Source organism: Neolamprologus multifasciatus, chromosome 18 (assembly GCF_963576455.1).
Source record: "Neolamprologus multifasciatus chromosome 18, fNeoMul1.2, whole genome shotgun sequence".
NCBI lineage: Eukaryota > Metazoa > Chordata > Actinopteri > Cichliformes > Cichlidae > Neolamprologus > Neolamprologus multifasciatus.
The window spans coordinates 23,917,836-23,939,791 of NC_140456.1; the positions used below are offsets into that span (position 1 = coordinate 23,917,836).

The following is a 21,956-nucleotide window of genomic DNA, read 5'->3' on the forward strand; positions in this document are numbered from 1 at the left end:
TGGGTGGGAATTCTTTGTAAACCCTAGAGATGTGTGGTGACGTCAAAAAATCCCACTAGATCAGCAGTTCCTCAAAAACTCAGACAAGCCCATCTGGCACCACCAACCATGCCACGTTCAAAGTCACTTATATCACCTCTCTTCCCCATTCTGATGCTATGTTTTAACATCAGCAGCACATCTTGACCATATCTACATTGTCTTAATAAGCAGTGCAAGAGGTGTACCCATAAACCTGCTCTAGCCTCGCTCCAGACACACAACCAGCTCACCTCAGCGCACTTCAAGTTGTTCAGACATTACAGATTGTATCAGACATGTGAACTCAGTCCGACTTTACATTTCTGTGTATCCTGTGAGAACTTTGAACGTCTGCTTTCTCCTTACTCCCTAGAACTGCTGTGTCTTCACAAACCACTCAGAATAGCTGTAGCTTATCCCGGAGGTAGACACCCCTACAGAGATATGAGGGCATGAAGTATAAGGTGATAAGGCTGAGCGCAAAGAGTCTCACCTTTTCCACTACTGCAAGATAACAGGTTTAAAATCATGGTGTTATTCCTCAGACCTGATGTGTCTAAAGAATATGCTGTTCACCTTTAAACATTTAATGTTCCAGCATGATTCATTAAATATATAATTATTTCAATCAGCTCAGCACACAGATAGCTCTGACAGAGTAATTTCCTTTATGAGTGTGGGGCTGCAGCTACTGGTTATCCCCTGTCTTTGCTAGTGCTGAGTAATGATCCACATGCTGGCTAGGGATGGATGGAGGAGCCCTGTTTCCTGCTGGCCTGTCAGAGAAATGTGACAGCGTCTAGTGTGCAGGGACAAACTGGAGAGTGTAGCCTGCAGCTCTCAATCACTCCAGGGGCTGGCAGAGACACCCATAGGGAGCTGTCTGTCTTCTCTTTCATTTATCTCTTTCTGTTTTCACCCTTTTATGTTTCCTCGATTTCTAGATCCCTACCTTACTTTGTCGCTTTTCCCGCGTCTCCCTCATTTGTGACCTTCCTTTCATATCGGACTTGTCAGCATCTGTCGTCTGCTCGCAGATTTTACACGAACACATGGATCTTCTCAAACAATTTCTCCTCGAGCTCGTTTTCGTTGCTTTACGCTGTCTGCATCAATATCCAACCTAATCCAGAGCGTGGCAGAGACTCAGCATGTACTTCTAGCACACATATGCAACCCCCCGACACTTCCCCCACCCCCACTCCTCCTGCCACACAGACACACAATTAAACAGACTGGCACCCACGTGCTCAAACTTACAAACACTCACCCAATTAATATTAATAATACACTATTCCATTTTAGAGTATATAAGCCTTCAAGACTACAACACAGGAGAGTGAGGATTTTCTATTTGATTTGAGCTGGATGGAGAATGAAGCAGAGAGGGAGAAATGCAAGATGAAGAGTTGCCATCATTTAAACTGTTCTGCACTGAGGCTTTTCAATTTCATTATAAGTCTCAATTTCAAAAAGCCTGAATGCTACGTGCTGTTCAGCCTAAAATTGAGCTGTTGGTTGGCTGGACAGGCAGCCCCCACCCATGGCTCCTCTGTGGGGTCATCAGGGGATGACAATGGTCCGGCGTGCCTTTCTACTGTTTAGTCTGGGTGAAGGGAAACATATGACAAGCAAAGCGACACGGGTAGCTGGCTAAGTGGGTACGAGTATTTTGGAATTGGTTGGGTGTGGTGTTGGAAAGCAATGTGACTCTTGGTGTAAGTTAAGTTGTCTGCTATTTTTATTGTGCATATTTTCAGTTTTATTATCACACTCTGGTTTATTTTTAGCACTAAAAAATCTTTCTCTGATACACACTAGCTCATAGTTTACTCTGAAAATATAGATTTTTTAACCCATATGAACAAAACATGTAGGCCATGTCTTTTAAAAAAATATATTTATTTTTCTTGCTTCTGTTTTTGAACTTGAGCATTTTTTCCTTGTGGTAAGTGGATCATACATTCACTTAAAATAGCCAGCCGGTCCTTGGTTGCTCCTTGACCATAATGAGATTTTTAAACAAAAAAATCTTCAAAACACTTTTATGGCATGAACAAGTTCCTGCTTCCGTATGGAGGAAGTCTTTCATGGAGTGCCAAGCAAACTCCAACCAGTGACTCTGGAGTTTTTACCCAGTTGATCCCCTCTGATTTCGGCCGAAGTAGTAGTGTGCTTTAGGTCGATGTCTTGGAAGAAACTATGATTCTGGCCATAATGTTCCCTGATACTGGCTACAGCGTGTCTGAAACCATCAGACATGGAGCTTGATTTGACAACAAAGTGGTTTTTCCATCTGAAATGAGACCGTGCATAGTGTTCTAGGGTCACAGTGGTTTCTTTAGTGAAGATAGTAGATTAGTGCCATATTTCCCCTGATTCTATCCACTAAAGAGCCTTTTGAAGCTTTGCCTCCTTATTGTGCTTCTCTATCATTGGAAAGAATCGAGTCTTTCCATACTTACAGCCAAGCTTTCTTCAGGCACGACAAATACCACTTGTACAGTCAACTCTTGTTGGTCATGCTATCAGCCAGGACATCACTGTGGAAGTCCAAAAAACAAAACATTATCAACACAGCAATAAACAGGCTGGTTTTGTAATGTGTCATAGAACTGATACTGTATGTATGTACCGAATATAGTAATTTAATTTGTTGCTTATTTTTGCAGTTTCCTTAGTTTCAGCGGTTGGCGTTGTCTTTCTTGTGCTGGTGTACAGTTTACAGTGACAGTTTAATTCCCAGGCTTACAAAAGACCTTTAAATCTCTGGTGCCAGTTTTCCACTTGCCCTCATGAGCTGAATCAGTTCTTCTTGCTGATGTTCATCATCTCTGCTCCAATGTGTCAACACACATGTGTTTAGCCTGACTGTGTGTATTTATAGTCGGAGTATGCCAATGGGCAATCGCAAACAAATGTTTGTTGCTGGCTAATTGTTCCTACAGATAGTCTGACCAATGAGCAGTGCTCACACCTAGTGAGGACTGCAAATTAACAGATAACTAAAGAGGGGGCATCTGTACAACTTCTTTTTCTTTTTTGCATTTTTTTCCTGCTAAATCATTGCAAGTTTTTACAAACCAAGGCCAAAACGTCCAGCATCAAAGGTAAGCAGATGCTCAGCCATAACTTGTGAGTTATATAAAGTATGATGTAGGCTAAAAATGTTGTGGCTTAAATTGTTGACATCACTAAACACTAGTAAGTTCAAGGTCTCATGTCTCCTGAAACAGCTACAAAATGATGGTCATTTTGTTCTGTTCAGAACATGAGATGAGCAGGATATACAGTTGGGTGTGCCTAATTTTGTATCTGCCAAGAAGAGCTTTTATAATGTTTATTTTTAGTTTTAATTTTTGCTTTTAATTCAGTTTATGTTCATTCAGAGTGCGTTTCTTCTTCTTCTTTCAGTTTAGTTTTGTGTTTGAAAATGTTTAGATTATTTTATTTTTTCTCTTATTAATTTCAGCCTCAGTTTTAACCTCTCTAATTATAATTGCATGGAGGTTATATGTCGAAGACAAGATATATGAACACCAGTAAAGATAAAACAATAAAAGCACAGAAGTTTTTGAAAGCAGCTGACTCGGTCTTGCACACATACAAAGTCTCAAACATTTGTAAATAAATACATCATCAGCAGAGAAAAGGACACTAAAGAAACTGCTGGACATTATGGACAATGCTGGGCATCCTCTGCACACGGCCATAAACAACCAGAAGAGTCTGTTCAGTGACAGGTTGCTTCTCCCAAAGACAAGAACCAACAGACTTAAAAACTCCTTTGTCCCACACGCCATCAAACTGTTTAACTCCTCTCTGGAGGGGAGAGGGAGGGGAAACAGGAGGACAAAGGAGGGGGGAACAACTAAGCTGTAGTGCCTCTCCACTTCACTGTGCAATTACCTTTTGTGCAATACTTTTTGTTAATAATCAGTGGTGCAATAGACTCCATACTTGAAATGTGCAATTCACTTGTATTTTTATTTTTATTTTTATTCCTATTTATTCTATTTATCCCCCTTGTATATTTTATCTATATATGTCTTTGTATTTATATATATGTGTGTATATATATATATATATAATATTCTTAACTCTGTAACTTCTGTCGGTGCTGTGCTTTTTGGAAAAACAAATTTCCCAGAGGAACCCACCCGAGGGATTAATAAAGTTTTATCTAATCTAATCATCAGGCAAGTTTCGATTTTTTCTTTTCTTTTTTTGTACCTGATCAACAAACTTAAAAACTAAGTATATTACATAATAACTAACTGAAACTTTACACCGATTTACCGATTTATTTTATTTTTCTCTTAAGTTTTTTTTTTTTTTGTATTCTTAGTTTTAAGGTTAGTTTTAATGAACTATAATAACCTTTCTATGAATTTCCTAATGTGGGAGTATGGCATTCCTATGGCATTCCAAAGCATTAATTTGTACTGCATGATAGGGCTGATCGTTTAATTTATTTTCACTCTAGGTGAACATTTGCTTCTTAAGAAGTCACACCCGTGTGCAGGTTGGGACAAAACACTGGTGCAAATCAGGTTGGACAATGGGTAGCAGAAGCAGGAAGTCGGGGAGCAGATGGGCGTTCACAGCGCTTTTAGACTGGAAAGTGTGCCCGTCACATGCGGTCAGCAGGGTCCGTATTAATGCTAATGACCCGTTTTAAGCCAGCAGTTTAGTAAAAGATCTGCAACGAGAGGCTGCGTTCACTGAGCGTCCGACACGTGAATGACAATGGTAAGCGAGAGAGAGCGGTTGGATTGTGCAGCGCAGCCCTGCGCTGCTGCATTTCTTACTTTTTAAACGTACTATTTAAAAAAAATATTTAATTTGACTGAAATGAATTAAAATGTTTGCATGGAGCGGTCTGGGTGATTTGCAGTGGAAATTGTGGATTGTTAGATTTTTTTAAAACTTGCTCAACAGTGACTGTAGTGACTAATCTGTTGGAAATATTTCAAAATCTTCAGCCATGCAACTGAGTGAAAGGGACGTGTTTATGGTGGAAAGTAGATACCAGGAGAAAGGAGAGAGGACTACACTGGCCTGGCGGCACTCTATCAGGCTGGTTTATTAGTTTAGTCCAGGGGTCTGCAACCCTAGGCACGCGTGCCACAGTTGGCACGCGAAGGGTTAACTGATGGCACGACCATAGCTGGACTGGCCATCGGGCATACCGGGCATTTGCTCGGTGGCCCGATGATTTTTTTTATTTTTTTTTGTAAGGGTATAAACAATGAAAAGTGGTGGATTGGCCAGATGCTGGCCGGTGTGTAAAAATAACTCAGTTGTTTGGTGGTGGCTATGGCGGAGCTTCCACAGATTCAGTAACATTAACAAGTGGTGGAGGCCAGCAGGTGGATGAGAGAAAGGGGAGGCAGGAGGAGCAGAGACCCGAGGCAGCCGCTGGTCCGAGTGTCAGGTGAACTGAACTTCAGGTAAGAAGTTATGACCTGTAGTCTATCTGGGTCAGATATAAAACTAGTTTAGGTGGAGTTTATTTTCGTTGTGCTGAGTTTTTTTTTTACAGTCAGTTACAATAACTCGTACTGCTACTAGCTAGCATGACAGAGTTTCTATACAGCTGGGTGGGTGCTATGATGTTTCTGATAATGAACTTTATTTTATTCATAAGGTTAGTTAGTAGAGTTGCCAACCATCCCTTAAAAAGACGGAATCGTCCCGCATTCACAGAAATTATTACCCTTTTGGTGTTGAGCTGAGAAGGGACGAAGTTTGTCTAGGATGGAAAAAGACACAAAGGTGGATTTATTCTGTCATTACGCTGCACAGCTGCCTCTTCTTCTCCTCTCATTCTCTCCTCTCTCTCTCCCGTTGCTACTTCAATCATGAAACTGATCAATAATCAGCTGATCGGCTTTTCTCTCTTGTTTGTTTATCGCCCACTTTGCGCCAGAAAGAGGTCGCGCTAAACAACAGCAGTACGTTTAAGCTTGATCAGCTGTTGTTAGAATTTATTTAATATTAATTTCTAGTATCAGCTGATGTTTGCTGGAGCCACAGCTGTAAAGCTGCTGGTCATGATATGGTTTGTATATCTGGTGAGAGGGAAACATGAAGATGAAACCAGGAGATGTCCTTACTGAATCATCAGAGCTGAACAGGTGATGGAGTAACAGGTTTACCTTTTAGGTGACATGAATGAGTTGAAGGGAAGTTATGAACTGTTTCTGAGAGACAAATAATACCAGGATCCTTTTCTATGTAGCTGACAGCTGGTAACTGTGCAGGGGTGGATCTAGCAAAGTTTTGCCAGGGGAGCCAGGTGGGGCATTAACAGCGAAAGGGGGGCACAAAGAAATACGTTCTTATTTTCATTTAAAATGTCTGGCTGTTATTAAATAATTATCTGAAGCTTACAACCAAAGTTTTTATCTGATGTAAAATGTATAGAAATCATGCATATACCAACAAGACTGTACATCACTGTCACAACAGCGTTTGTTTTTTTATTCAAAGGCTTTATGGCTTTAATACCTGGTGGGCTGGTCTTTAGTCAAAATGCCCAGGCTGTTTTTTTGTCCCAGTCCAGCCCTGGGCTCGACACGCAGTGAATTAATCTGACAAGGTGCATCAAAAAATAAATGGCCGCGCCAGTGGTGCACATTGCAAATCGGGACTTTCAGGTGTATGGACCAATGTTTTATTTTCTGATCAAACCAGAAATCTTTAATGAGCAGCTGGATTTGTCTCGCATTAACTGGCTGAGTTAATGCCAGTTAATGCAACATTGAAGCAGCTGGAATCCACAGCTGTGCGTGTTCCTGGAGTTTGCATTTTCACCTGCTGGACATCACTACCTGACAAGTTTAACTTTCTTCAGAACATTGCAGAGGCCTTATTGACAGTATTTGGCTCTACATATCTGTGTGAGGAGATTTTCTCTCACATGAGTGTCCTCAGGTAGCCGTCTGAATGCTGGACACTCGGAGACCTGTGTCTCTGAGTGGGAGACCAGAGATCACATTAACATGTGTATCTCTGTATTAACAGACATGCCATATTATAATTTCTTTTTCTTATCATTGTTGTGAGATGACCATAAATAGCATTTGTATTTTCTGTTGTACAGTTCATTTGCTGTTATGGATAAAAAATGTCTTTTTTTGTTTCAAAATAGCCGATAACTATTCGCTGATAGCTGCCAACATCTGCAAACAAATATAATTCTTTAAAGTGGTTCTATATATTGTGTAACTGTTCATATAGAGCGTTATTACATTTATTGCTAATGCAATCATATGGCACACTGACCTCTGAGGAAATTTTAAATGGCACTTGCCATCAGAAAGGTTGCCTACCCCTGGTTTAGTCTATTGAAGTAAGCATACTAACACACACTGATTTACAGACTCACTCAAAACACGAGGATGACTGTCAGGAAAAAAGCCATCTTATACATGTGAAACGCTTGAGTCAGAATACCTCTGTGTTGGACGACCTTTTTACTGTACATTCTCACAGAAATCCACAAGCGATGCTTAAAGTAGTGGTCTTCAGTAAGTCTCTGTGATATAATTTTTTTTGTCAGCTTTTATAGTTTGCCATCCATATTTGCATATCAAGCATCTCAGGAAGTTTGACTGAGACTAAAAATAACACGGGATCAGCAAGAAGTGAAACTTCTGTGTTATTTACCTCCCACACAAAAGTTGGAAATTATCTCTTGAGAATGAGTGACATCATGTTTATAACATTTAAAACCAAAGGAATAAGGATATTTTGCAGTTGCTCACCAGTTACTATGACAATCCCAAGCATTTAAAGGAAAGACAGGCTTTTCTGCTTTGGATCTTAATGCTAGTAAAATGACTTTATTGATGCATTGGTAATGACTTTTGAAATATTTATTAGAATTTAATAAAATGGCTTTCTAAATACAGACTGCTTATGGTTGAGATTGATCCAGCTGTATTTTGCGGGATGATTCAGCTCTGCTGTTTCTCTTCTGACGCAGTCTGTACATATCTTTGATTCATGACCGGTGATATTTTTGACATTTACGTCTCAAGAATTTCGAGTATTGTGGAAAAAGTCCCTTTCTGTTTCTCCATGAAACTTGTCTTTGGATGGAAGCATGACATGCTCTAAAACCTCCTGGTTGAGCAGCTGTGTTGACTTTGGCCTGGATAAAACACAGTGGACCAACTGCCAGCAGACAGCATGGCCCTCAACATCATCAGACTGCAGAAACTTTACACTGGGTTTTAAAATACCCTGGATATTTACTCTAATCTTCCACTAAACTCCAGGACCTTGATTTCCAGATAAAGTGCAACATAGCATAGCATTGAATCCGCTGGCTGTCTGGCTTGGGATGTTCTGTGTGTACTAATAATAATTTGAGATACTGGATTTCTGATGGGCTATAATGAGTAATCATTTGAAATTTATATTTAAAAAATTACTGTTTTGACATGCCCTATTGTGTTGGGTTATGTTGACTGCTTCAAGGGTTTCCTGAAGCAGAGGAAGCCCGAGGAAGGCATAATTTGTGTGAAATCTTTTCAAACTTTACTTGACACTGAAATAAATCCATATTTGGGGATTCTAATCCTCGATGTCAATAAGATGCAAACTGTTAGAATTAATTTAAATTCATTCACAAGACTCTTTTATCCAAGAAGCTTCTGCGGGAAAAGTTAGATTAGAAAAATTCAGCTCCTCCTCTTCTAATTATATCCTCTTCCATCATCTTTGGTAGGACTGCCATATCAGCATCTAATTCTGCAGTCTTTCCTGTCATTCAAACGTAAAGTTCACTCACTTCAGTCTTCACAAGTGTACAGAGGTCCTAATGGCACAGATTAAAAAGCAATTTAATACAGGAAAGGGGATTAGAAACACTATGGGCTGCACTTATCCTTAACCTTTAGTCCTGTTCTCATGGAGCCACAATATGTGCAAGATGATAGCATCACAGGCCCAGAGTTAGTAAATTTCCATTAGGGCTGCCCTTCTGTATTCCCACCAGCACATTTAAAGGCATTAGGCATGCTTTGTCAGGGCTGATAAAAAAGGGCCAGCAGTGCTATCGCACACCCCTGACTTGTTTCGGAAAAAGCACTGTTCCATGTGAAGTTTTCATAACCCATTATGATAATCGGCCCAAGTCTCTGAAGGGCAAGGGATAGACCGGCAGATAGATGCTTCTGGGGTGACTGCTCTATAGTCTCTGCATGGATTGAACATTTTCTGTCTGCGTTGCCGGGGCAGAAACTCATTCCTATCCACCAAGAACAGCAGAAGTGATATAGGACTCAGTAAAAGAGGAGGCACATCTCATAGCATCGGGTTAGAAGGTGATTTTAAACCAAAAGAGAAAAAAATGAGTCCCCATCCCCCTTAAAATGAAGAATATACTGTTTTCACAAGGATGCTTGTGTCATCCTTTGTTCTTCAGCTTTCCTGTAAGCTTGCTGTGCCTTCAACAGACATGAAACGCAATAAACACTTTATACTGTTTTGTTAAATTAGTGAGAAGCTGGGACGCCTGAATTAAGGAGATCCGTGTTATTTTTTTCTTCTTCTTCTTCTCCTCTTTTGGGCAGCTAGCTGCTCATCTCTGCAGGGGAAAATGTTTGTCTGACAGGAAAAAGGGCCATGCTGTGCATTAATCATTTATATCTAAATTTGTGCTGCGCAAAGATTCAATTTTCTGCACTTTGTAGGGTCCAATATTGGTTATATGGTTTTATTTATACATCAAAACCCCTTTCATCCATTATTAATTTATTTTTGAGCCATGCAGTTTGGATGGCATTTCTTGAAGGGGAGGTCTTTTCGTGGGAAAACCTCCACAAAAAGAGGGCACCAAATGTTTAACAGGAAAAATCATGCTTTTACTACTCATAAAAACAGGCTGTTCTTAATGAAGAGCTGTAACTTGGTTAGAAGCTATCAGTTTGTTACTCAAGGAAAAACCCTCCATATGTGGGACTTTGAAACCAGAACTATTGCTATTTTGATTCATGCTGTACGCTTGGACACATGTCCTGCTAAGCACTAAATTTGTCTCCTTTTATAACCAATATTGTTTTGCAAGATCCTCTCGTCTCCGTGCCCTCTCCAGAGCTGCAGTGATGTAACTCCCACATCAATGCTCTATTTAAAGTCTAAACCTGTGCGTCTCTTCAACCTGCTGTCTGTTTTTACACCTTTAATTTTTTTATTTTTTTTATAAAGTTGTGGTAGTATTGTGCTAATTCCTTTGCTTCCTGTTCACAGGCCAATACTGAGCAGAAGAAGCTGAGCCATGCTGGATCCAAGCCCTCCCTCTCTGAGAGCTGTGGCCGACTCCCTCAGATAGCCATGAACACCTGCAAGTACAATGGCGGAGTGGTGAGACCACTAGTGGGCAGCCTGGCGTCCTCGTCGCGCCGCAACCTCGCGGAGCTCGACTCGGAGACGCAACCCTTGCAGACGCTGCACAGCTCTGGCCTGGAGGTGGTGGTGTCCAAGGGCAACGGCGGCGAAGACCCCAGCAAGGCATCCAACGAGAGCTTGGTCAGGGAGGGCAGTGGGCGGGGCAGTGGGCGGGCACCCCAGAAGAAGAACAGGGACATTGGCTACAAGCTCGGCCACCGGAGGGCGTTGTTTGAGAAGCGGAAACGGTTAAGCGATTACGCTCTAATCTTTGGGATGTTTGGGATTGTTGTCATGGTGACAGAGACGGAACTGTCATGGGGGGTTTACACTAAGGTAGGTTGTGCGTGTGTGTGTGTGTCTGTGTGTGTGTGTGTGTGATGCATGAGTGGGAGCCCTGTGTGTTGTCACTTCTATTGTTATGTTTGAGTTGTGTGGGGTTGGCAGCTGTCAGTTTCATGAAGAGTGATTATTAGCACAGACACTGACGTACAGTATGCAACAAAGCAACTGGGAGTATTGCTCCAATAGAAGTAAAAAGAAGTGTCATGTGATCTGCACAATGACTAATAGACTATTTATTCTATTAAAAGATATTGTCTTTTTGGAACTTGTTTTGTCTTTTTGGGGGTTGTTTTTGCTGGTAGGTCTATTTTTGTCACTACTTAAAAGTTTTAGTTATTGGCATTATATTGGCACGTACCCAAAGGACTGATTCCATTGCTATTGCCTTTATTGGCAGAAGGAAACTGGGATAGTGGAGCAAAGCGGACAACAACATAAAGATTCATACAAAGAGAGATAAAGACACATAGAAACGAAGAGGTCGGCAAGTGAGAATAAAAGGTGGGAATGAAGTTCCAGGTTTTTCAAACTGCATCAGTTTGTAGGAGTGGCAATGACGCAGCACACTCTAGAGACAAGAGGGACTCTTGAGCGAGGACACTGGCGAGGCAGTGTGTTTTCAGGGTCACTGTGGTGACCAAGCTACCACCCCTTGGCCCGTCATTGTCCATCAGTGTCAAACAGTCAACCCTAGTGTGTCATATTTGGGGGAAGAATATCCTTCACTTAGTGCGGCACAAGTCCCACCACATTATTTATTAGACTGTTTACTGTGGAGATGACACTGCAGCAATATGATAGGTCACAGAGCTGTTTTCTTTCTTCTCTGGAGTCAGTAAAAACAAAGTAGGATAGAAGACCTAGTGTTTGAAAATTTAAGTGCATGGTCTGTTGACTGTTCTCAAGCCTTGAGTTTTGAGCTGTCACAAGCGAGGAATTAATCTGACTGAGAACCTGATGAATGGATGCCATAATACTAGTTTCATACTACCATGCGCCTAAACACAAAGCACTCTTCCTGACACAACCCCAAGGGGACAAAAAGCCCCCAGGTTTCTCCGACTGGAAGTGAGCTACTGACTTTTAGTATGCCAAGCAAATCTGTACACCACTATAGAGCCATCCCACTTATTTAAACTTCTTTATTTAAAAAACACAAAAAAACCCACTTGAACATTACAACAGTGACATTTCTGTAAATAAAAGCAACAACAGTACAGAGCAGAAAATCTTAACATTATGTTGCTGACAGGCACAGACTGAGATGTTAGGATGATTGCTGAGTGGCCTGCTAAAGTTTACTATGAGGTATAACGTTTGTTACATGACATTAGCTTGAACATTCACATAACATTAGCAACTGCAAACATGTGTCACAGCTGATCTCCAGGATAACATAAAGAGAACGACCTTTTGGAGGTTGTTAATATAATCTAATACTTAACTGACTTGAATTCTTTGAAAAAAATGTGGATGTCAGTCTTTTAAGAGCTTCACTAAAGTGGAAAAGGCTCGTTTGCATGTTGCTTTTGTAAATCACTTAGCCTTTCACCTCTCGGTCATCCTCCTCAAATGCAAAGTACTTCCATACCCGACTCATATTCTCTGTGAGATAGACAAGGACATTGGAAGGCCCCCTGTCAGTTCTATAAGAATTGCAGCTTTGGCACATATGTTGCCTACATTACTAAAACAAAACGAGCACTTTCGCAGTTTGCAGAATGTTGGTATTATCTGCTTACATAATCTGAGGATGCTGCATGCTCATATGATCGCACATCCTGCTTTATTGTCCTTTTTTTTTAATCCTCGTGTACAAAATGTTGATTTAAACTCTTAAGAAAGTGCTCAACAAAGTTCTAGTTCAAAAAATATTTTTTCTTGTACTTTTTTTTTTTTTTTTTTTTAAGTCAATTTGACTTCTTTCTACAAGCAGTGGACTTGCCCCTTACTGGCCTTAGAAGTAATTCTGGTTTAAGGGGCTACTGCTTTTCCTTTGTTGATCTTTTACAGTCAGTCATAAATGAGCTTATAGTAAATAAACCACTTTCCAAACAAGACTTTTTTTTCACTGTCAGCAAAAAGAGAGGAATGCAATTTTTTAGCTGAAAATGCATAATGAATCATTAATTATTCATATGATGTGCTTGTCTTAATGGGTATTTTTACTTTATGTGTGCAGGATTGGAGTGTGCTAACTGTCATGGTAATCATTATGGGCAATTAGAAGTTTTTCAATATTTTGTGAATGACATACTAAAATTCTTTAAAAAGCATACATTTTTTAATTTAAAAAAGGGATAGATTTTGTTTTTGCCTGTTTGTGTCTGTGTGTGCATTTTAATTGTGTTCTCTTTCATATGTGTGTGAGGAAGGGTTTGTGTCTCTAAAATATAGTAAGTTGGTGGGGTAATCTATAGGATGATTTATGGGGTTTTAAGAAAGTCAATAGATTTGTCTGTGACTGTTACTGAGTTTTGTTCGGTCCATTCATCATACTGACCTCAGCTGAAATGGAAATGACCTAATGTCTCTGAGCAGCACCGCAGCCTTCCCACATCAGACAGGTAGCATGTGCTGTGGCTGGTCCATTTTTCCATCTCACGTCCCGTCATGGAGCAGACGCTCGCGGCTCAGCAAAGGTTTTCTGAGCCCTGAAGGAGGGAACATGTAAAGAGGTAGTGAGCACTGGGACTTAAAAATCCTTGAACCTCTGGCACGTGGATTAATTGGTTTACTCTGTATTATTTCATCAGGGACTTTCAAAACAATTTCAGACATTAGAATGTCTTGAGAACATGTCGCCAACCTGAGGGGCAAAGCAATCTAGTTGATGGCTAAAAATAATTCTGTAATATGGACCACCAAAGGACAACATATATTGAGAAGGAAGGACTGTCATCTCACTGGCAATTATGAATGATATTTCCACTTGGTTTTTTTAATCGTTTGTCGTCAGTGTTGTTATTGTAATAACAACACTATGATCATTAGCCTGCTGCAGAGCAGCATTTTTACACCATGGTTGTTAAATTGATTTATCAGTTGGCATTTTACTGACATAGAGGATTGGGGGAGGATTTGAGTAGCACAGGTTCTCATTTTCTAGATCTACGGCCCCCATGTACAAACGCGTACACACATACATACACTTTCCTGCGTGAGCATCCAGCCGGCCTATTTATCACCAGCAGTGCTCATTGTGCTGGCCCCCCTGCTAATACCATCCTTGCCTTTTCTGCACCTACCATTAAGTGGAAAGTCCCCCTGTTAGTGCTGGGCTTTGATTAATTGGTAGTTTAGATGGTGGGAAATGGTGTCCATAGATAATATCAGGCTACACCTCCACCTGCAGCTGTATTGTTTAGCAACATCCTGACTGCGCTGTTCGTGAAACCCCATTATGTGGGCTCTTGTTGGGCTTCTGCTAATAAGTAGCGTGTGTGTGTGTGTATATGTGTTAGTGTGTGTTTGAGGGTGCTATGTATAGATGCAGTTGTGTAGTGTCATCTGTATAAATATAGCTATACCATAGAGGTTAAAATGACATGTATATACCTTATTATTTTAAACCTAGAAAATATGAGTTGTGTAATGGTGAACACTCTTTGACTGTAATGTTGTACTCCTATATATGATACTCTATGATGTTTGCACATATAAGGAGAATGGTTTTAATTTTGGTGGCTATTTCTAATATTGTCTCTCATGTCCTTTTTTTTCTCACCCTAGGAATCTTCATACTCATTTGCACTGAAATGCCTTATCAGCCTTTCCACTGTTATATTGCTTGGTCTTATAATAATGTACCATGCCCGGGAAATCCAGGTGAGTGCACTGCAGAAAAAGTAACCTTTGTTTATTCATTTACCTTTTGAGATCAGTGTGGCAGAAGTTAAATATTATAAAACCTGATCTTAAAAAGTCTGTTGGGAATTCAATTTCTACTGGCAAAACGACGCTAAATACAAATCACTTTTTTTCTCTTTAACTGAAATTGAAGCAGACAGCTCAGTGTAACCTTAAAGCACCCACCCAAAGATAAACTTTTGAAGCTTAAAAAAATGTTGAACTGTAAAAAGTGCATTGTGGATTGTAACCACTTTACCCCCCCAACCCGTGTAATTTTGCTTCTAAGGAGCTGGACTTTCTTGTAATTTTTAGTGGTCTTGAGCAATAGTTCTCCAGGCTAGTTTTTTCAGCATTTTTCTTTGGACATTGGCTGGTTTTTGATCAATTTTCAGACCAATCTTTGTACCTGACCTTTTTCAGATAAGTTTTTTTCTTTCTTTTGTAAGCCTGTCCCAAAGATACAGTTTGACAGTGTATTTTGGCACCAACTAGGTGATTCCCAGTGAGATGTTAACTTTCAACATGTTGTGCATACATTAAAAGTACCTGAAAACTATGACCTTAAGAAAAAAGAAAAAAGCCAAATCTGAACTGGTTAGATTTCCATCATTATGTATGTGGGAAATCAGGAGAGAGGTATAATGTGAGTGTCTACAGCTAACTGTAAAACAAGGTGGAGGCTCTGTCATGGTTTGTACAATGTACAGTCACCAGTCCATCTGGAAGCATTTGATTGACAACAGCTAATTTTTCAGCATGACAGTGACCTCAAACACCGCCAGTGCTGTAAAAAATAAACCTGAATAGAAAAGCACACAGTTTAACACTATCAGTCATGGATTGGCCTCCCCTGAGCCCGGGCCTTAACATTATTGAAGCAGTGTGGGATCATTTTTAAAGGGGACGGAACAAAAGGCAGAAACATCCAAAGATGGGCTTTGAATGTCTTTCAGCCTTGAGAGCTATTCCTGGAGACTACTTCAAGAAATTAAAAGAAAGCTGTCTGAGAGAGTTTAGGCTGTGATGAAGAATAAAGGTGTTGATACCAAATATTGACGGAAGTGTACAAACTGTGTGCTGTATTTCCATGTACATTTGCACACATTTTAATAAATCGCTGCACCTATGTTTGTAGCAAAATGTAAAGTAATGAGTACTGTACATGTGGTGTATCATAACTGATAAGAGACAATACTTATTTCATACTGTGTGTGAAATATCTTATATTAGTTAGTGACTGCAAAGAGTCATTGTGATTTTGTGATAAAGTTTTTCATTTAATTTTTATTATTACCTTTCACTGAGCCTGTTCTCAGTCTCAGGGTGTGAAATATTGCTGTTGTCAGAGCCTCTGATGTCTCAGATTTGTACAGGATGTCTCGTAGTGTTGGTCCTGTGATACGCATGTAGAAATCGTGAGAGGTCTCACTCCAAAATCATTCACAGAAAATGTAGACAAGTGGAAACAAAACTAAACAGGAGAGAAACAGGACCACAGCAATCTCCAATTTAAGATTTAAACCACAGCCAGTTAAGTAAGTATTGTAAACATTTGATAAAATTACATTTTTATAGATGTTTATAGGTGGAATAGTCAGTATTAAGTGTTTGCAATCGTCTGTTTATTGATTCAAATCAATAAAATGATTAGTTTTTGCTCTATTAATGACTGTGATTATAAATTGTTACTAAATAGTTTACACAAACAAAACTGACATCATAGTAGATGATTAAATTAATACTGAACTAAATATTGACATTTCCTACAAACCCCGTTGTCTGTACAAAGGCAGTGTAGGAAAACTATGTCACTGTAAACTCTGATGCATCATAAATGCTATCCTGAGTGCGACAATTAGTATTTTATACTGCTAAGAGGATGGTGGAGAAAAAAGGGCAACAGGTAACAATGGGAGATGGACTACTTTGTCTTTCTAAAGAAAGAAAATGACCCAAAACAGTAAGGACCTGGCGAGAGGCAAAGAAGAGTAACCTACATGTGCAGCATATTCACAGGAACCTCTGCAGCAGTATTAGGCTGAATGTTTTGTTGCCATAGAGAAAAATTTATCTTAAATTAAATCTGTTAACCCTTTAAACCTCAAACCACAAAACAATTGACAGATTTCAATTGCTTTTTATTGAACCTTCTCACAATTTTTGTAAAAAATTATGCTTAAAGGTTTATGCCACAATTTAGGTTTTCCAGTGGGGGGTGGGATCACTCTTAAATGACTCTCAAGTTGTTGTCCAGAAACACTGTATTATTTATTTGCAAACAGTAGTCTTGATGAATCTATACATTTTTTTGTTTGTTTTATTGTATTTGAGTTTCTGTAAAGTTTTCCTGGGATAACTAGAACTACTGCCATACATCTCATGCTCCGTATATTTATTGCCCTTAGCTTATTTGAGTCTTAGAGGTGTGTTGTTTATAAATCGAAAACATAAGACACCTATGCTACTCTTGTCTGCTAGCTTGATTTACAAAGATCAGCCAAATTAAAAAAACAGAAGAAAGAAAGAAGAATAACAATGATGATCTTCTGCTTGAGAAATGTTGGATTTCTCACAGACAAGGCCAGGACACCACAAAACCTGCTCAGGACAAGCCCAGAGGAACTCACCATCACCACCTCCCACCATCCCAGTATACTGACATTTTTGATCTACACAAGTTTTGGCAGGTGTTTTTAATGCTGATATTTGTAGATCAAGTATTGGCCATCATGAGCAGCATCCATGTCTTATGGATCATTTATAAACACACCAATACTATGAGGCCTCATTCAAAGCTCCATGTGGTTGAAAATGTATTAAAGATGTGTAGAAGGAAAAGAAGTTGAGCGTGGAAGGAAATTCTAAGTTTATCCAAACTGACCTCGGTCTGTCTTTTCCTTCAGCTGTTTATGGTCGACAATGGTGCGGATGATTGGAGGATAGCCATGACGTATGAGCGAATCTTCTTCATCGTGCTGGAACTACTGGTGTGTGCCATTCACCCCATCCCGGGCCAGTATGTCTTCACATGGACAGCGCGGCTGGCTTTTACCTACACGCCGTCGGTGGCTGACGCGGATGTGGACATCATCCTCTCCATCCCCATGTTCCTGAGACTCTACCTGATTGGCAGAGTCATGTTACTCCACAGCAAGCTGTTCACGGACGCTTCGTCCCGCAGCATTGGCGCCCTCAACAAGATTAACTTCAACACACGCTTTGTCATGAAGACCCTCATGACCATCTGTCCAGGAACTGTTCTGCTGGTGTTCAGTATATCCTCCTGGATCATTGCTGCATGGACTGTGCGTGTCTGTGAGAGGTAAATACAGGGCTGTGAATAATGGATGTTGTTGCTGGGCACAAACCAAAATGGCTGATGCACAATTGCACTTTGTGGATTATTAGACGTCTTCTCTTCCTTCACTTATCGCTTTTGTTCCCACGCGTTTCCCTGCTTTCTGTCCTTTCCCGGAAATTATGTGGAATCATCAGAATAGGTTACATATTGATGCCGTACATGTGTGCAGGAAGGCATACGCTAATACGCCCACATACTACACCACTGCCCGGCTATTTAAAAACACCCTTGCACACGTTTCATTAGCTCAGCACTTGCTCCACGACTTCCCACTCCTTGTTTTTATTGCTATTTTAGATGGCTTGTCCATAATTCATGAGTGTTTAATTGTTTGTTTGCTGAATGGTTTGTTTTGATAATGCAGAGCAGCCCCCAGGATCCCCTAACCCGTTTTTCTCACCAAAACTGCGCAACGGGCTTCGTCTCAAGGGGGCACCAATGATTCTCGCTGAAAATGAAAGAGGCAGGGAGAAATGAGAGGCTCTCTTTTTCTTTCTCGTTTGTGCATTTGCATAGGGAAATGAGACATTAATGCCAGCTTTGATGTTTTTAAATTCACTTTTGCATAGATGGTGTGGAAGGGGGACTCGAGTTGCATGGGTGGAGAGTGGGAAAATCTATAGCAGCAGTTCTTGTCAAACCCAATATTTTAGTCTACACGTGCTACACCACAAAGGCTAAACATCCCGTCAGAGGAAGGTTTTTCTTTTATTGCTGCAGCTCATCTTGCCTGCTTTTATTAAGTACCTCCCCTCTCCCTCCTGTACCCCTGCCCCCTAACTACCCACATGTTAACCTGTCACTAACCAACCCCCTTTACACGCCCTTACCTTGGGATCTTCGTGGCTGGTGGATTTAAAACTCAAAAACTTTCACACCAGCTCCTCTGGAGCACAGAGGGAGGCCAGTGAGGTGTCACAGGCATGAGATAACCTTAACCCAATGATAAATAGACTGGTTCCTATATAGCGCTTTTCTACTCTACCTGAGCACTTAAAGCGCTTCATGCATTGGTTGAAAACACAACATTAAATTTGCAAATGATGACGTCTCCATAAAGTTAAGTTGCACAAAGTCTCTCTATTATAATTGGCTATATGTCACATTTGTGCCATCATTCAGTCTTTAGCACCTCATAAAAGGAAGGAGTCATTTCATTCAAGTCAAAGGCTGGTAGAGGGAAAAACAAACTACATGGGTTTAGTTTGGATTTCTGAACTTAAATGAATAAGGAGGTGAGAGGCACAGAATCTCTAGAGTGTGGTTTGGTTTAAAAATGCACAAACACATGAGCAGGGCATGCTATTAATCATTTAGCCTCAGAATAATGTGTCCAGATGGGTAGATTTGTGTCTGTATGTCTACGTCTGTTACTATGGATGGGTGCACTTTAGCATGCACATGAAGGTTGTGTGTGTGTGCATGTGTGTGCGTGTGTTTGTATAATGTTTTGTTGTACTTTCTATTTCCCCACTATGCTGCTCCATAGGGATACCATGTGAGTCCTCGTTCTCTAGCCGTGGAAAACCCAACTTATCATTTTTTTCACCGAGCTGGCGCCACTGCTGCCCTGAGTGGGGTTGGAGGGTGGTGGGGAGCGGGGTGGTGGTAGCGGGGAGAAGGGGCAGCTCCTCTGAAACAAAATTGACCGATGATCCTTTCCAAACCCAGTAGGTCAAACGGAGAATTAGGAAGGGCTCTCTAGTTGGCATGAAAGTGGCACAATTCCTAAGAGATTTTAGTGGCTGTAGGAGGACAGCAGAGACCTACAGTGTGAGCAGCACTTTGAAGCAAGCGTCTCTTTGCTAACTGTTGTGCATTAGGCCGGTAGGAGCTGGAGGAGGAAGTTTGTATAAAAATGGAGCAACTCCTTCAAGTCACCTTCACCAGTCTGCCAGAGGGCAATTTGTCTTATCTCATTTTTTCTCTCTCTCTCTCCTTATGCAATTGTTATAGATCCATACTGCAAAAAGATGTCTTTTTAGCAGCAACTCCAAAGATTTTCGAGGACCAAAGGCCTTTCTGTTCTTTGTGTTCACACATTACCATCTCATTATGTGTCTCCCCTCACAAAACTAATTGAACAGTGTTATAGTTTTCCACAGACTTTTGTTGCTTCTACCCAAAAGATTGTTCTGCAGAGATGAAGACACTTTGTCCTCTGTTATCAAAATAAGGCCCGCGTGTGCAAGAAGAGAACGAATGTCAAGTCATTTCGTGTATTTAGCTGAGGGCACTTTTGTCTGGGCTGCGTGTTACTTTTAGCACAGCAAGATCCTGAATGAGAGATACGCGAGTGGCGTAACGCAGTTAGAGGGTAAATGAGAGCATTGCTTTCCATTGCTACATGTGTTAACGGAGACATCGTTTAAAAACAAGAGTTTGGTCTCTGCCGAATGCGGCGTCTCTAGTTTTTGTTTGCCCACGTGAGCCGAATGTCATTCCCCTTCCTCCTTTCTTTTAGTAAACATTGAAACAGCATGCGAGTTTTCATGTTTACTTATCAATCCCATCATTTCAAGTGAAACCAAAGTTGAAAAAAAAGAGGCGCTTGTTTCCCAAAGTGCTGTATGTGACTTGTATCTGTTAAATGCGCCGTAACACTGTCACATTGACCACGCTGCGAAGTAAATCAAAGGGCAGTACGGTGTGAGATTGGACGAACACGGAGTCTACCTGGAAAATGCCTAGATGGGGGGAATGAAAGACACACAACCAGAGGGACTGAGAGAGGGTGGAGATGGGAGAAATGCTAATGTTACAGTAGATGGATTTAACACTGGCCCCCTTTCCCATCTTTCTTGTTACAGCCCATCCTCAGAGCTAACCTACCTCAACTAAGCTCCTTAACTAAGCTCTTTTGGCTTCTCCCTCACTACCAAAGACACCTCCCTCCCTCTCTCTCTTACTGCTGACTGATCCTTTGCAGATCTCCTACTGTACCCATCTAACGTGGCATGCTTTGCAGTTTCTCCTCATCTCTCCCCACTACTGATTCCTTGTCCCTTTGCCTTTCCTTATCCATAACAAGCAGGCGTAATCCAGCCCGAACTCAGTTACACACTTGCATGCATGCCTTGCCTGCCTCCCTGGTTTCTCACTCCTTTTTCTCTTTAGCTGTTATCTAATTCTCTTCCACTCCTGTTCTAACTTTGTTATCTGAAACAAAACGCTCTATTTCGGGGCAATGCGAGGCTGCTATTTCTCACCTCGCATACTCCATTGAGGGCCTGTAGGCTACGTAAAAGGCAAGAAAGTTTAGCTAACTTTCCCTTAGAGCACAGCACCAGATTATCAGGCTCAAGATACAAACAGCGCCAACCAAGACAGGTTATCCGAATGTTTAACTGGAGAAATGCATACCAGAGCAACTTGAACTTTCTCACACCAACCACATGTTTACATGAAATATTCAAGCAGGCTTTGTAACTTTACAGTTTCCAGGCTGTGAGCTCAACCAAACATATACAAAACCGAAATGTTGCCGTTCCTTTGAGTTTCTTACAGTAGGTTTACATTTATAGTCTGATGCTGCAACGTGGGCAATGTAAGGGAGCCTCTTTGATTCGATGTGGCATGTACTACTATATTCACCAGGGACAGTTAGATTCTTCATTGTTTCACTTGATGTGACAGCGTGCTTGCTCTGCAGGCCTAGTATTGATTGTAGCCTATCAGCGCATGTAACCCACAAGGTAAATTTGCATAATATGTGATAAGCACTGGGACAGGTAAAAGACTGACATGCAGTAACATAAAATTAAGTTAGCTCTCTGTTTTTCATCAGCCACATCAGTTACTGTCTCTCTCTGCAGTCTTGATGCGATCATATGCATTCAGAAATGATTTTCCGAAAGACAAAGCAGCGGTGGATTTGCTTCTACCAGTTTACACGTGGAGTTGTTATCCTGTCTAGGAGATCCTCCTGCTTGTTTCAGTCTACTCTTAGAAAGGGAAAAGTCTGATTTGGGGGACT

General features: G+C 40.8%; 1 protein-coding gene across 2 annotated transcripts in view; it reads left to right on the top strand.

Annotated features, from left to right (window-relative positions):
- Window positions 1–21,956, top strand: part of kcnn1a (potassium intermediate/small conductance calcium-activated channel, subfamily N, member 1a) — a 64,295-nt gene that overhangs the window by 22,951 nt on the left and 19,388 nt on the right. For both annotated transcript variants that reach the window (XR_014870958.1, XM_085141998.1), the window contains exons 2-4: window positions 10,285–10,758; window positions 14,500–14,595; window positions 17,523–17,941. Coding sequence is in view for 1 of the 2 variants with exons in the window: in XM_085141998.1 (XP_084998124.1) it covers window positions 10,285–10,758; window positions 14,500–14,595; window positions 17,523–17,941 (989 nt within the window). In the remaining variant the exon portion in view is untranslated. The remainder of the gene's footprint in view (window positions 1–10,284; window positions 10,759–14,499; window positions 14,596–17,522; window positions 17,942–21,956) is intronic.